Source organism: Gastrolobium bilobum, unplaced genomic scaffold, assembly GCF_033153095.1.
Source record: "Gastrolobium bilobum isolate Gb01-03AN ecotype WA unplaced genomic scaffold, APGP_CSIRO_Gbil_v1 utg170427, whole genome shotgun sequence".
Taxonomy (NCBI): domain Eukaryota; kingdom Viridiplantae; phylum Streptophyta; class Magnoliopsida; order Fabales; family Fabaceae; genus Gastrolobium; species Gastrolobium bilobum.
Genome location: NW_026897013.1, coordinates 13,322 through 27,988, shown reverse-complemented (window position 1 = coordinate 27,988; position 14,667 = coordinate 13,322). Strand labels below are relative to the sequence as shown.

The 14,667-nt window shown below is 39.6% G+C and overlaps 1 protein-coding gene and 1 pseudogene across 1 annotated transcript; one reads left to right on the top strand and one right to left on the bottom strand.

The window, feature by feature from the left end:
- Window positions 1-397: 397 nt before the first annotated feature.
- LOC133303412 (uncharacterized) lies at window positions 398-1,165 on the bottom strand. The gene has a single exon (XM_061503325.1). It carries the CDS (start codon window positions 1,163-1,165, stop codon window positions 398-400), a length of 768 nt encoding a protein of 255 aa, XP_061359309.1.
- A 5,046-nt stretch (window positions 1,166-6,211) lies between these two features.
- Window positions 6,212-12,882, top strand: LOC133303411 (uncharacterized; annotated as a pseudogene).
- Window positions 12,883-14,667: the final 1,785 nt, after the last annotated feature.

Here is a 14,667-nt window from a genome sequence, read left to right as displayed (position 1 = left end):
ATTGATCGTACCTTTAACTAGTTCGGCCGCCTGGTCCGCCATGTTGATCCAGCGTGTAAACTCTGCCCACTCTTGGCGCCTCTGCAGCTGTCTGTTGTTCTCCCCATTGTGGACAATCTTTGATGAAGTGTCCTTCTTGGCCGCACTTGTAACATTGTGTTGAGCCATTCAAACAGTTGCCGAAATGGGCCTTCTTACATTTGGGGCAATTGGGAGCCCTGTTGCCATTTTCTCGAGGATTCCCGGGCCTTTTGAACTTGTTACCATCACGCCTGGGCTGCCATGGTCTGCCTTCGCGTTTTCCTCTCCATTGTCCATTCTTAGCCATCGGAGCTTTGGTTCCAGTTCCGCTGGTTTCTGCAGGCTTCCTTGCTTGCAATCCTATTGCTTCCACCTTTCAACATCTGTTCACTAGGGTGGCTAGGTCACAGGGGTCGTTGCCAGCTACCAGTTCCGCAATCCTAGCGGATAAACCCCTTTGAAATTTTGCTGCCAGAAAGTCTGGCATGGGCATAGTTCCTCGGTAAGTTTCCAGTCGGAGTAGTTCGTTGAATTTAGCATGATACTGATCCACCGTCATGGTTCCTTGCACGAGTCGATCAAACTCGCCTTGCTTGCTATCCCGGATTGACATCGGGAAATACTTTTCCAAGAACATTTCTTCGAACATGGCCCACGAAATTGCCACATTTTGCATCACCAAGGGTTGGGACGCATTAGCCCACCAATGATGGGCGTCTCCTTCCAACATATACACTGAGAACAGCACCTTTTGATCATCGGTGCATTGAACCACTCTGAATATTTTGTCCATGGCCTGTAGCCACTGCACAGCTACTATTGGATCGTGTCCTCCTTGAAAGGAGGGCGGCTTGTGCTTCCTAAATGTCAGCAGCAGATCTTGATTATTTCGGCCAGCCGCTCCATGTTCTGGCTGCGGTTGGGGTCCACCACTACCGGTTCCTCCAGTGCCTGAGCCACTTGCGACGTTATTATTATTGGTCGCGTTGTGAGGGTGGCGCCTGATTTCATTCAAAATATTTTGAAACATTTCCCCTGCATTAGTCTGCATCTGGGTAATGGTGTCCCGTAGGGTGTTAATCTGGCCTTGTATGTCCTCTTGTCCTTGCGGGTTACTGCGAGTAGGTACCCTACGTGGAGGCATAATGTTGCACATATGTTACAAGTAAAATAAAGGAGTTAGAGTGTAATTCTCATCCTAAAGATCAGAAATTTGCTCTGATACCATAAAAATGTAACACCCTTAATAAGGCCATTAAAGGTGTAACATTGCTTGACATTCAATGCGCGGAATCCATGTACTTAAGCGTGGTTAAGTTGAGATTTACTAATGGGAATAAATTTCGTTCTTTTCCCTAACTTATCTATTCCTCTAGTCATGAGTTTCTCTCTTTCTTTGTCTACGGTTTACTTACAAGTTAATCTCTACTTGGTTACCCTGCTTATACTTATGCGTTATTTTAGGGGCTCACTTACATGATCATAATTTTAGTGTTGACTACTACCCAGTAGGTAGTTACTTAAGTTTCTTATGCGGATAGTGACTTATGTTACTTAATCTTTCCTACTAAATTCATAAGTCCATAAAACATAAACATCCCAAAATATCGTACTTCAAAGGCATATAAGATGTTCAAAATAGTCTAAGTGGCATAGTGTATTACAGTCATCCCAAATTAGAACTTAGGTACACCCTTAGGAAGGTGCCTCTTCAAGCCACATGGGCCCAGCTAGAGCTGATATAAGATAGTCTGCCTCCAAGAGCTTTCCTTCGGCTAGTAAGTTCCTAAATATCTCCAATAGTTTGGAGTCATCATCAACTGCACGTGGTTGCGCAGGTTCCTCTTCAACTCGTACCAGCCTCTTTCCCTGCCTTACCCATTTGGTCATTTTTTTCCTGAAAGTGGGTTTCCCCAGAGAGGGGTGAGATTGGGGGTCTCAGTAAGGACTCACAGTTGGAGCAACCTCCAAACCATGATGCTTACTCCTGCAATAGTCACATAATAACATGTACAATAATAGAATGGCAAAACATTGGAAACATAGTTTGGAAAGTAATCATGTTTTCATATCATCATACCAATCCTGCCATGGCAATTACTCTCCATGGTCTTATGGACGAATACCCAGGGTCCTCGTCAGGTTGCCTCTGTGGTATTAGTGCACAGGCCATCTTACAAAACTTGCATGAATAAACATTAGTTCCAAACAACCAAACATATCATGTAATGCATCATATAACATATTGCAGTCAAACCTCACTTTAACATAAAGGGGTGGCAACCACAGGGTAGCCGCTTCAACAACCATAAATCACTTACACTTTTTCGCTTTGTAAATTCTTCCCGTAGGTGATGGATTCGGCCAAATGAAGGTCCTAGTATCTTGGATCTCTTTTCAAGCTTTGGTTTGTCCTAGTCACATATTCAACCTTAGTACATGGTTCTAAAATTAAAAGATCTAAACTTTAATATTCTTCATGTCATAGGTTCGACTCTCTAAAAATGCCTAGGAGATAATTTTTACTAATTGTTTTCATGCATAAGTCATATTCTATGGCATACATTTCGGCCACACATCATGGTATTAAGAAAACCTTCACATATTTCCCTTTTAGGCTTATTAGGGTTCAGCCATTTAGAGAGTGCATGCCTAGGGATAATTTTGACAACATGTTCATGGGTCTAATACTCATCAAGTTCGGCCATTTAGGGTTAATGCCATTTAGGTGGTGATTCTTCAAGTAATGCTTTCCTACATGTTGTTTAAAACATCTACTTCAACACTTTTCATATTACCTTAAAGAACATATTCAATATCTAGTCGGGTACATATAGATTCGGCCATTTAGGGTTAGGTTGCTTAGTAAATATTGTGAATATTTAGAGGGTGCATGCATACCATTGAGGTTCGGCCATTTAGAGATGACATACTTAAGAGGTGATTTTAAAGATGAAAGATGCATGCATGGCTTTATTAGTCCAAGATCTAGTCATATAAACTAGTTAGAGTTCATTCTACTCACTTGAAGGGATGAAGGGCTCATGAAATCTTACCTCAAAGATGATATCTAAAATATAACTCCAACTTGATCTTCAAGTAGTCTTCTAGGATTGAGAGTTGCTTCCAACCACTTCTTAATCTCTCTTTACATAAGTCTAAGAGCAGAGGAGAGGTGTTGGTTCACTTGTTTCTTGTTTATGAGTGGGTGGCCGACGCTAGAAGTGAGGGAGTGTGTCCTTGATTTGGTTCTTTAGGTAGTGTACGACTAGGAAAGGGAGAGGTCTTTGTTTGTACACCTTTTTATTCAAGTCTCCCTAATCATCATGCCTAGGATAGGATAGGCTAGGTCTTGGTTGAGTGTGGGGTAAGCAAGTCTCCTCACATTATTCAAGGTTGTCATAAGCATGGGGAGGGGGTAATGAGAGTGTGTAGAGTGTAGGACACTCAAGGTGTCATATAAGTCACTTATTCTCCTTGGTCCTTTGAGGAGGTGTGCGCATGGGGAGGAGAGGTAATCATGCATGAGTGTTCTATACTCCATCTCCTTTCCATGAAGTATTTCACGTGGATCTAGGGGAGGAAGGGATTTTGAGGGTTTCCTTCTTGCATCTCACGCCTAGGGTAGAGAAAGCAAGGTTCAACTTTGATTCACCAATAAGATCATTGGTTAGTGTGTGTCATAGTTGTGTAGGGTACTCAATGTGTGGTGTGTAAAACAAGCAAGCTCCATGTCATGCACCAAGTGATGAGGGGTTCGCATAAAGAGGGAGGGTGGGAGCTTAAGGTGTCATGGTGTTCTTCCCAATGCAGGGAGGTTGAATAAGGTAGCTTTGAGTGTGCAACACTCAATATAGAGTGTGTAAGACAAGTCATGCTCTTGACTCCTTTCATGATGACAATTTCGCCTAGGGGGAGGGGAAAAGTGGATCTACTTTTTAATCATGAATAAGGAAAGTATTGGGTTCATGAGTCTTTGATGTGTCATGCATGGCTTGGAGTGTGGGAGAAGAAAGTTTCCCTTTTCATTGTCATGAGTGCGCCCTCCAAGGTGTGTAAGGAGAAAAGGTGAGTTGCTTTTTGGAGAAGATCACATGCATGGTTAAGGCTTGGAGTGTGTCTTACTCAAGCTCTTACTTGTCCATTCTTTCCTTAAGTGGCACCTAGGGAGTGTGGAAAGCAACACCACTCCCTTTTCTTCTTGTCATGGCCGAGTTTTCCATAGTAGGGGAGGTGGAGCTCATTCAAATTCCTCCAATCATGTGATGACACCTCATCTAGGGTTGTTCCTTTGAATTGGGTTGGGCTTGGTGAGTGTCTTGGCCCATTAAGTTAATAAGTGTTGGACCATTTGTAATTGGGTCAAGGCTAGGTGGTGTGGGCTTGAATCTTGGTCTAGATACTAATTGGGCCATTTCTTATAAAATGGGCTTGCATTGCTTTGGGCTTGAATCCTTTAACGTAGTTACATTCTTAAGTAGGTTGGGCTTTAACTTTATTTGGGCTTTAAACCACATTGGGCTAAGTTATTAATTATCTTATTTAAAGTGGGTTCTAACTTAGGACTAATGTTGCTTATTCAAAGCTACTCGTTCACTGAATATGGACTTGATCCCTTTTCATTTCATTTCATTAGGCTAATATCGAGTACAAGATTTTTGGGTTATTACATTGCACATGTAAGTGAGCTTGGGGTGGAAGATCCTTGAGGACCCCTTGTCTTACTGAGATTTCTTGTTTAGGGATCTCACCCCACGTTTGGGGAATGCTTATTTCAGGTTCAGGTAGTATGGTGACTGATGCCTCTGGCGGCAGGAGGCCAGAGCTTAGCTGATTATGATATTATGCTGTATTGCTGCCATGACTGGTTTTGGATGTTGTTTATCTTTTCCGTTATTCATGATTATGTTGTTGTTGAGACTGATGTTGGGCGTGTTGCCTTATTTGAGTGAGCATGGGGATTGTCCATGACAGTTTATGTTAGTACTTTTAGATTGGAGTTGTATAACCTGCTAGTTGGTCCGACCTACTTGTGGTAGTTCCGTGATTTCTAGAGACACACTTTTATTATCTATGTTGAGGTACTTCAGTTAGCTATTTTATTGCAATTACATACAGGCGATGTTTTATTAATTGATTAATACGCAAGTTGGTAATGATAATGACCATCATAATCGAAAAGAAAAAGATATTCCGCATTTTTAATTAAGCGCTGGTTAATACGATAGTATGATAACATTACCAGATATATACAGGGTGTTACAACTGTCATGCAGGAAGTGAGCCCAGGGTATGGAGAGTTCTCTATAAACCTGGAGCTTACTAGAGATTCGTCTCTAACCCCGTTTGAGGATATGATTTCAGGAACACAGTTAATTGAAGATCCCTCGTGGGACAAGGACACTACCCGTGGCTAGAGGTACTAGTATGAGGATATGGAGTTCTGGGTAGCCGGTGGCTACTATTTATTATAGATGTTAGTTTTGGAGAACATGTATTGTTGTATAGTGTTCTATTCATTTGGTGATCATGATGTCTAATCCTTTATTTTGTATATGGTCTGTATATGTTTTGTACATGTCTTTTAGTTGGATGCATGTACATTTGAGTATTCAGGCATGTTGATATGATGATGTAGTATTCAGTTTATGTTTATGTGTTGGAATGCATGTTGTTAGACATAGTGGCACCGAACCAAGTTATGCATGCGCCAATGGATGGGTTTATGATCCTATATGAATATCTGGTATGTCTGAAAGCATATACTGTATAAATTGTTTATCAGGGTACCTTGAGGGTGGGATTTGCAAATCCCCAGTTGTCCAATTTACAGAGGTTACTCTATCCGATTTTCGTCTCCGTCAAATAAGAATTAAATTAGAAGAAGTATGCAATGTGATATGTCTGTGAAAAAGGATTAAAGAAAAAGAAAAAGTTAGCTCGTATTTTTGTAAGTTAAGTCTTCCGTTGTTTCTGTTTGTATCATATGTATGTTAATTGAACCAGCTCGAGACGGGGATGTTACATTTATGGTATCAGAGTAGTTGCTCTAGGGAGTTACATGATATATGGCATAAGATATTTGAAGTTGGAAGTTCTTGAGTGTTTTTCTGGAGTGCTGTACAATGCATGTGTGATAACTGAGTGTGAGCGTAGCTAACTCATTCCTTAGTGTAATATATGCAGAGATATGGTTCCTCTAAGGAGGACTCGTAGGACATTTAATAATGATGATCCACCCCTGGATCCTATAGTGACAGCTTTGACTGCGTTGCAGCAGACTTTGGCTGCATCTTGGCAGCATGAATTTAAATTAATGATTAAGGTGAATCAAGATATTTTGGAGGCCAATAGGTTTGCTAATCTTGAGATGAAGAGTCTTATGTTTGTTGAGGTGCGTACAGGTGCATAGCCTCAGCAGCAGCCACAAGAGTATTCCCTGTTGCCACCACAGCCGCCACCACTCCCTCATACTCTCCATGCGAAGGAAAGGGTTTGCAATGTTTACACGCATGCAGAAGTTTTTAGTCATCGTGGTGGAGCTGGTGGTAGCGATTAAGTAAGTCTTATGAGGTCTAATAGGCTGCGCATTGAGGATAGAGAGATTTGTGACAGAAGGTTGAATGCCTTTAGGAAACATTCACCACCCCACAATAATGGTGGAACAGACCCCATTGCCACTGTAGAGTGGTGGACACAGCTTATTGGTGGAATAATGTCTGCCTATCATTAGAAAGCCAGGGTTACCTGTAAATTAGCCATATTGCTGATTATGTAAGTTGAAGCATTCAATTTGATTGTAACAAGAATGAGAGTCCCTATGCGTATTATTACGGCTGTTGGGAATGTTAGTGAGGAATCATTCATATGTAAAGATGTGAAGTTCAAGTATGATGAAGAGAGAGAGAATCTCCTTATCTGTCTGTCCTTCGGGTTGTAAAGGCCTTGAAGGAAGGAGATTCCAGGTTTATTCTGTTGGGAGGTCTAGTTGGCGTTGATAAGGAGCCAATTTCTGATATCCTTATTGTCTTTGATTTTATGCTTTTTGGATGAAATTTCGAATTGTCCGCCAGAGAGGGAAATTGAATTTTCAATTTACTAGTTGACTGGAGTGAGGCCTATGTCTCTAGCTCCATACCAAATGTCACCTCTGGAATTATTTGAATTAAAGAAGCAGAGTGAAAACTTATCTAGTAAGAATTTTATTAGACCGAGTGTGTCTCCATGGAGAGTCCCGATGATCTTTGTTAAGAAGAAGGATGAGTCTATGAGATTGTGTATAGATTACCAGCAGTTGAACAAGGTTACTATCAAGAATAAGTATCCTTTTCCGCGTATGAAGATTTGTTGGAGCAGTTGCGTGGTGCGACTGTATTTTCTAAGATTGATCTCCGGTCTGGGTATCATCAGATCCGGATAAAGCCGGATGATGTTCCAAAGATAGATTTCAGGTTCCGATATGGATACTATGAGTATCTGGTTATTCCTTTTAGGCTTACAAATACACCGGCCATCTTCATGAGTTATATGAATCAGATCTTTAAAGCCTATCTGAATCAGTTTGTGGTTGTCTTTATTGATGACATACTAATATATCCAAAGAGAAAAGAAGAGCATTCTGAGCATTTGAAAGTTGTTTTGCAGATTCTGAGAGAGCATAAGTTGTATGCTGAACCGTTAAAGTGTGATTTTTGGCTTTCTGAAATACAATTTCTAGGCCATGTCATCTCATCTGAAGGAGTGGCAGTGGACCCGAGTAAGATTGAAGCAGTGTTAGATTGGGAATGTCCTAAAAATATTACAGAGATCAGGAATTTTTTTTTTGGTTTTGCTGGATATAATAGGCGCTATATTGAGGGATTTTCACTGATGGTACTACCTTTAACGCGGTTAACCGTAAAGGGAACCCATTTGTGTGGACCCAAGAAGGTGAAGTCAGTTTTCAGGAATTAAAAAGGAAGTTAAGTAACACTCCGGTATTAATTTTTCCTGATCTTGCAGGTAAATTTGAAATATATTATGATGTTTTTAAGTTTGGATTAGGCTGTGTATTGATGCAGAAACGTTAGATGGTTGATTATGTTTCTCGGTAGTTAAAGCTGCATGAAGAGAATTATTCAACACATGATCTTGAGTTGGCGGCCTTAGTGTTCGCAATGAAAATCTGGCGACACTTTCTATACGGTGCCGATTTTGTTGTCTACAGTGACCACAAAAGTTTAAAGTATCTGTTTGATTAGAAAGAGTTTAATATGAGGCAAAGCCGATGGGTGAAATTTCTGAAATATTATGATTTTGAATTGTAATATCACCCAGGTAAAGCCAATGTGGTAGCCGATGCCTTAAGTAAGAAGGCGGTCTGTATGGCTAATTTGATGATTTCGGAGTATGATTTAATTAAAAAGTTTAGAGATTTCAACACTCCTGTCAGTTCAGAGGATAATCCGTATTTGTTGACTTCTACTGTAGTACTGAACTCGTTAAAGGAGCGGATTAAAGAGGCTCAATTATTTGATGGAGGAGTTCGGTCTATGAAAGAAAAGAATTTTGTATTCACTGATAAGCTCGGTGTTAAGTTGTCGGATCATTGTTCTGAAATGTCAGATAGTGGATGAGGTGTTAACTGAGGCTCATACAGGGTAAGTACATTATCCACCCTATTGCTACAAAGATGTATCAGGCCATGAAACCAAATTTCTGGTGGTCTGGTATGAAGAAAAAGATTGCTCAGTTTATGAATAAGTGTTTGATATATTGTATATGTGCATTCATTCACATTCATATAAATATTATATGATTTTTGATGTTATGATGATGTATGTTATGAGAATCATGGCCAGTGACTTTGGTATGTAGACTGCCTATGGTTTTGACCCTGGGAGTTATTTTCATACTATAGTTTGTGTTGACTTCCTATGGCTTTGACCCTGGGGGTTATTTTCAAACTACAGTTTGTGTTGATTGCCTATGGCTTGACCCTGGGAGTCAAACTAGACATGTGAGACATGTCAGTTAGCTATTATTGGGGAGAGCCTTTGAATAGTTAACCAGAGTATTAGTTATGATGTTATGTTTTGCATTTGGTATGTATCAAGGAGATTCCTTGTGAAATTCATAGAGTGTAGTTTCTCTGGTCAGTAGAATTTGTAAATTGTATTATCAGTGCAAGGACTAATGTACAATAAATGATTAATTATATTATCAGTAGAAAGGCTGATACACTGATGTTTCAATGGAATTATATTTTCAGTGAGAAGACAGATTGATTAAGTCTACACATTTCATTCCAGTCAAGATGAGTTTCTCTATTGAGCAATTGGCTCGATAATATGTGAAGGAGATTGTGAAACTTCATGGTGTTCCAAAAAGTGCAGAGCCGCCAAAAGAGTTATTATGATGAAAAGCATCGACCCCTTGAATTTTCTGAAAGGGATCATGTGTTTATCTGTTTCTCTCCGACTACGGGTGTTGGGCGTGCTCTAGGAGTGAGGAAGTTGAGTCCTAGGTTCATTGGGCCCTACCAGATTATAAAGAAGGTCAGACCTGTGGCATACCAGCTTGCCTTACCTCCACATCTGTCAAATCTGTATAGTATTTTTCACATCATTCAGTTTCGCAAATACGTGCCTGATGCGTCCCACATTGTACAGCGGGACGATATTGAAGTAAGGAAAGACTTAAAGTTTGTTGAGGGGCCGTTGAAGGTTCTAGCACGTGATGAAAAAGTGTTGAGAAACAGGACTATTACCATGATCAATGTACAATGGGAAGGTTTGACTCCTGAAGATGCTACTTGGGAGTGGGAGAATGATATTCTCCAGCATTATCCTGAGTTTGACGTCAGGTATGTGTAATGTTTTATGTTTGATTTTGTGGGCAAAATCCTTAAAAGGTAGGGTGAATATAATAACTCTCACTAGTAATTATAGATTTAATATTGAAGAATAATTAGAAGTAAAAAGAAATAAAGTCACTTTTTGTGAAAAAGGAGTTAAAATGACAGTTAAGGGGTAAAAATGCGGGTAAACTAAGTTACCTGAAAAGTGAAAGTAAAGTTAAAAATATGACTGGAAAAATATTCTAGTTCATTGGGTAAAGTTTGGTATTGGAAGGAAGTGTGTAGATAGATAAGCTTTTACCCAGTTAAAGTAACTTAAAATTTCACACCGTCAATTCCTTTATTTTCTTCTTTCCTACGCGTGATGTCTCCTATTTTTCCTCTCTGTGCTCGACGCTCCATGGAAAAAGAAGGGGTTAGGTTTCAAGTTTTCTTTCCTTTGATTTCTTCTTGAATTTTCCACCAAATCCAAAAGTTTATAACATGAAATTGATTGGGAACCACCCAATGAATCCATTCCACCGATCAATTGAGCTATAGTTGCTTGTGTGTGGAGTTCTTCCTCCCCCCATTTTTGAGTTACTATTCATTGAAGGAAAAAAGTGAGTTTTTTATGGAGCTTTGCTTGGAGGTTGCTCTCTAGGCTTTGTACAAGTGTTTAGAGGTAAGAAACCTTTATTTTCATGGTTTCATTTTGATGATTTGAGTCATGAAAATTGTGAGCATGTGTTGGGTGGGAAATAAATTAGTTTAAAATTAAATTGATGATGGATTTTTGATTTTTTGTATATAGGAAAGGAAAAATAAGCATGAGTATGTATGTAACAAAATTGGAAAAAAAATCCTATGCCTTCTCCCTTTAGGGTTCGGCTATGTAGGGTTATGGAGGGTTTATTGTGCAAAAATTTAATGATATGGATTGTGAAGTTGTTATGTATGTAAAAGTTACAAAAATTAAGTGAAGAAAATAAATAAATAAAAAGAAAGGAACCTTGGAGATCCTCTATGAATTTCGGCCCTTAGAGTGATTTAGGATGGTTTAAGGATAAATTAAGTTATATTTATTCTGATAAAATGCGGAGGCTCCAATGCATGAAATTATCTAGTTGATGAAGTGAGTTAGTTTGGAAAAATGATGAAAAATAATGTGGCCTCCTTATATGCATGCCACGGCCTTGAGTGAAAGAATGGGCCAAAGGATGTGTTTTAAATTGCTAGATAGAACTTAGGGAACAAATGAGGTTCAAGGAACTATTGGTTTCGGTTAAATTAACCCAACGAAAGTCCTAGCCTTCCGAGTTTTGGTTTCGGCCATTTAAGGTCTTTGGGGCTAGGGAACAATAAAAAATTGTAATAAATGTCTAATAAGAGGATTTATAGAATTATCAGCATGACTTGTGTATTGGCATAGGATTGGCAAAAACGTAAAGAAACGAAAATAAACGATAAAATGTATGCCTTATGTAAAATCTAGGCATGATAGAATTTTATTGATTTGTATTTTTGGATTCTTTCTCTAGGTGTACCTAGGGACTGAAAAGGATCGGAACCTTCTTGAAGATATATAAGTAACTTGTGCCACAAGTAAGCGGATTGAAAAAGCTTCAAGAGGTAAGCTCTATGTTTATGGGGTTCGCTCCTACTTTGTGTTCCGCCATAGTTTACGGACTGTGGTCAGGTTGTATGATATGTATGAGATATATGATATAGATGCATTCATATAGAGCTATATGATAATGTGATATGATATGTTTTGATGTGTTTACTTTGATATTATTTAATGTGTTTACTTTGATATGTTTTGATGTTATTTCTGTAATGATATCTGGCGACTTTTTGACCACTATAGCCTTTTTTTAATAATTAATTACCAAATTGACCCTATTTATAAACTATTTCAAAAATTTAACCTCTTTAGAAAACATAACACCAATCTACCCCTGTTTGACCGTTGACTATGGAGCCTACCTGGGTAGCTCCCTCCCTACCCGGGTATTTTTTGAAAATTTTATCCTACCCGGGTAAGGAGGGGGATACCCGGGTATATTTCAAAATTCTGGAAAAATAGTTGACTTATTTACCAGGGTAGGGAGGGAGCTACCCGGGTAAATTTCTGACTGCCAAATTCAACGACATACACCTAGCCGGTGCAATGGCATAACACCTGACCCTCTTCCTCTCAATATTTCCTAGTCTATCTCTATTCTTCACCACCACCAAGCTCAACAAAGCTGCAACACTTTAGTCTATCACCCTTTTCAATATACAGAAAATCATATCATCTGAAATAAAACCAGAAAATTTTGGCAGAGAAGAAACAACCCGTCAAAAGAAGAGAAAACTCGAAAAAGGAAAAAGAAGCTTGCAGAAGTAAGGCATAGTGTACCTCAATAATTACAAGGGAATAAACATTAAAAGTGAAACTTTACAAGGGAATAGCTTATTCTTTTACAAGGGAATAACCAGACTTGGGGCTTTGCCACTGCAGAAGAATTTGAGCCAATCCCTCGCCTTTGCCTCTATATTTTAGCTGTGTATGAAGATGATCTTCGCCACCCCATTCGGGAACCTCCTGGGGGCTATGGAAAATGACATATGAAGATACCACAGGGAAGGCTCCACCATATATACTGTATCTTGATCATGGTCATGCTGATATAGTTCTTGCCATTAGGGGTTTAAATTTGGGAAAGGAGAGTGACTATGCAGTTCTGTTGGACAATAGATTGGGGAAGAAAAAGTTTGATGGGGGGTATGTTCACAATGGGTTGTTGAAGGCTGCTGAATGGGTTTTGGAAGCTGAATGTAAAGTTTTGAGGGAGTTGGTAGAGAAGCACCTAGACTATACTTTGACTTTTGTTGGACATTCACTTGGATCTGGTGTTGCAGCTTTGTTGAGCTTGGTGGTAGTGAAGAATAGAGATAGACTGGGAAATATTGAGAGGAAGAGGGTCAGGTGCTATGCCATTGCACCGGCTAGGTGCATGTCGTTGAATTTGGCAGTCAGAAATTTACCCGGGTAGCTCCCTCCCTACCCGGGTAAATAATTCAATCATTTTTCCAGAATTTTAAAATATACCTGGGTATCTCCCTCCCTACCCGGGTAGGATAAAATTTTCAAAAAATACCCGGGTAGGGAGAGAGCTACCCGGGTAGGCTTCATGGTCAACAGTCAAACAGGGGCAGATTATTGTTATGTTTTCTGGAGAGGTTAAATTTTTGAAATAGTTTATAAATAGGGTCAATTTAGTAATTAATTATTAAAAAAGGCTATAGTGGTCAAAAAGCCGATATCTGCCTATTCATTTGTTTATGCACTGATGTTCGCTTGGGGTCCTCCCTTGGGACTAACTGTGTATATATCTGTTATATGTTGAGTTTCACTTGGGGTCCTCCCTTGGGATTGACTGTGCACACCTCTGTTATGTGATGATCTCTGGCCATTGATCTTATGTACACTGATGTCTTCTTGGGATTCCCCCTGAGATTGACGGTGTACGCCTCCGATATGTTCTGGTTCCGCTTGGGGTCCTCCCTTGGGAACACGTACGTTGATTTCTGTTTGGGGTCATTCCTTGGGAATTACTATGTACATCTCTGATATGATTTGTTTTGTTCTGATTTGATTATTGTAACACCCCGTTCTAGAACCAGTTTGTTAACATCGCATTATGATATTAAGCGCAGTTACAATCACATTGGCTCAATAGGAAATCCGGATAAATTTTTCTTTTTAAAACGACGCCGAATTTAATATATCCAATTGCGTGATCGTAACCATATTACCTTGCGGAATCAGATAAACCAAGCTTAACATCATGTTCTTATTCCATTTGTAAACCATTAATTTACTTCTTATTTATTCCACAACTTCTACTATATTGTAGATCTCTTCGTTAGCTACTCGTGGGTTCAAACCGCGCTCAAATCGGAGCACTGTAGCCCAAGTTATGGGCTTCCTACGAAACGAGCGCGTGAATCTTGCTGATCCCGGCGCGATTGGCGCCATCTGCGGCGCGGCGGGCGCCAACGAAACAGAAGCTCCCGATCATTATGGCGCTGGAGGCGCCAAGGTTGGCGCCAGGTGTGCCAGCTGGTGATCCCGGCGCGATTTGCGCTACGAAAAAGAAGCTTCCAAGCACTATGGCGCGCGGTGCGCCAAAGCTCTGAAGGTTTCACCAATTCTTAGTATTTTACCTCTAACTAGAGTTGTTCTTGTTCAATTCACACAATATTGGTCTTTATGGAAAGCTAAGAAAAATATCTACAACTTCCATACATACACCACGGTCCAAATCTATCATATAAATTCCTCTCCATAAATGGTTCTTAGTTCTTGCATAATACAAACACATCTAAAGGGACATGCATGCCCTTTTCCTCATGGCTTGTACTAAAATTTGGGCAGCATAACCCTTGTTTTCTCAACAATTCCCAATTTAGAACTAGGTACCTAATATGATTTCTCAGCCCAACCAATTCAATAACTCAATACATAAAAGCATGCATATATTGAATTTCAAGTAGGCATCATTTACAGTACATATTCATTACAAATCATGGAACTTAGCGTACAAAACACTATGATCATTCCCTTGGCTCCCATCAACAAAAGAGATGACCAAAGGCATGAGAATAGGCTAAGTCCATTCCAATATACAAATCATAAATCTATCATTGCCTATAAATTACAATTCTATACATGTGAGCTACAAAACAACATGTATAATCTCAAAAATTGCAACACTTCATGCATATGCTAATCCAGATATGGCCACTTGCCACTGGTGGCTCCTGCAGCATCCTTA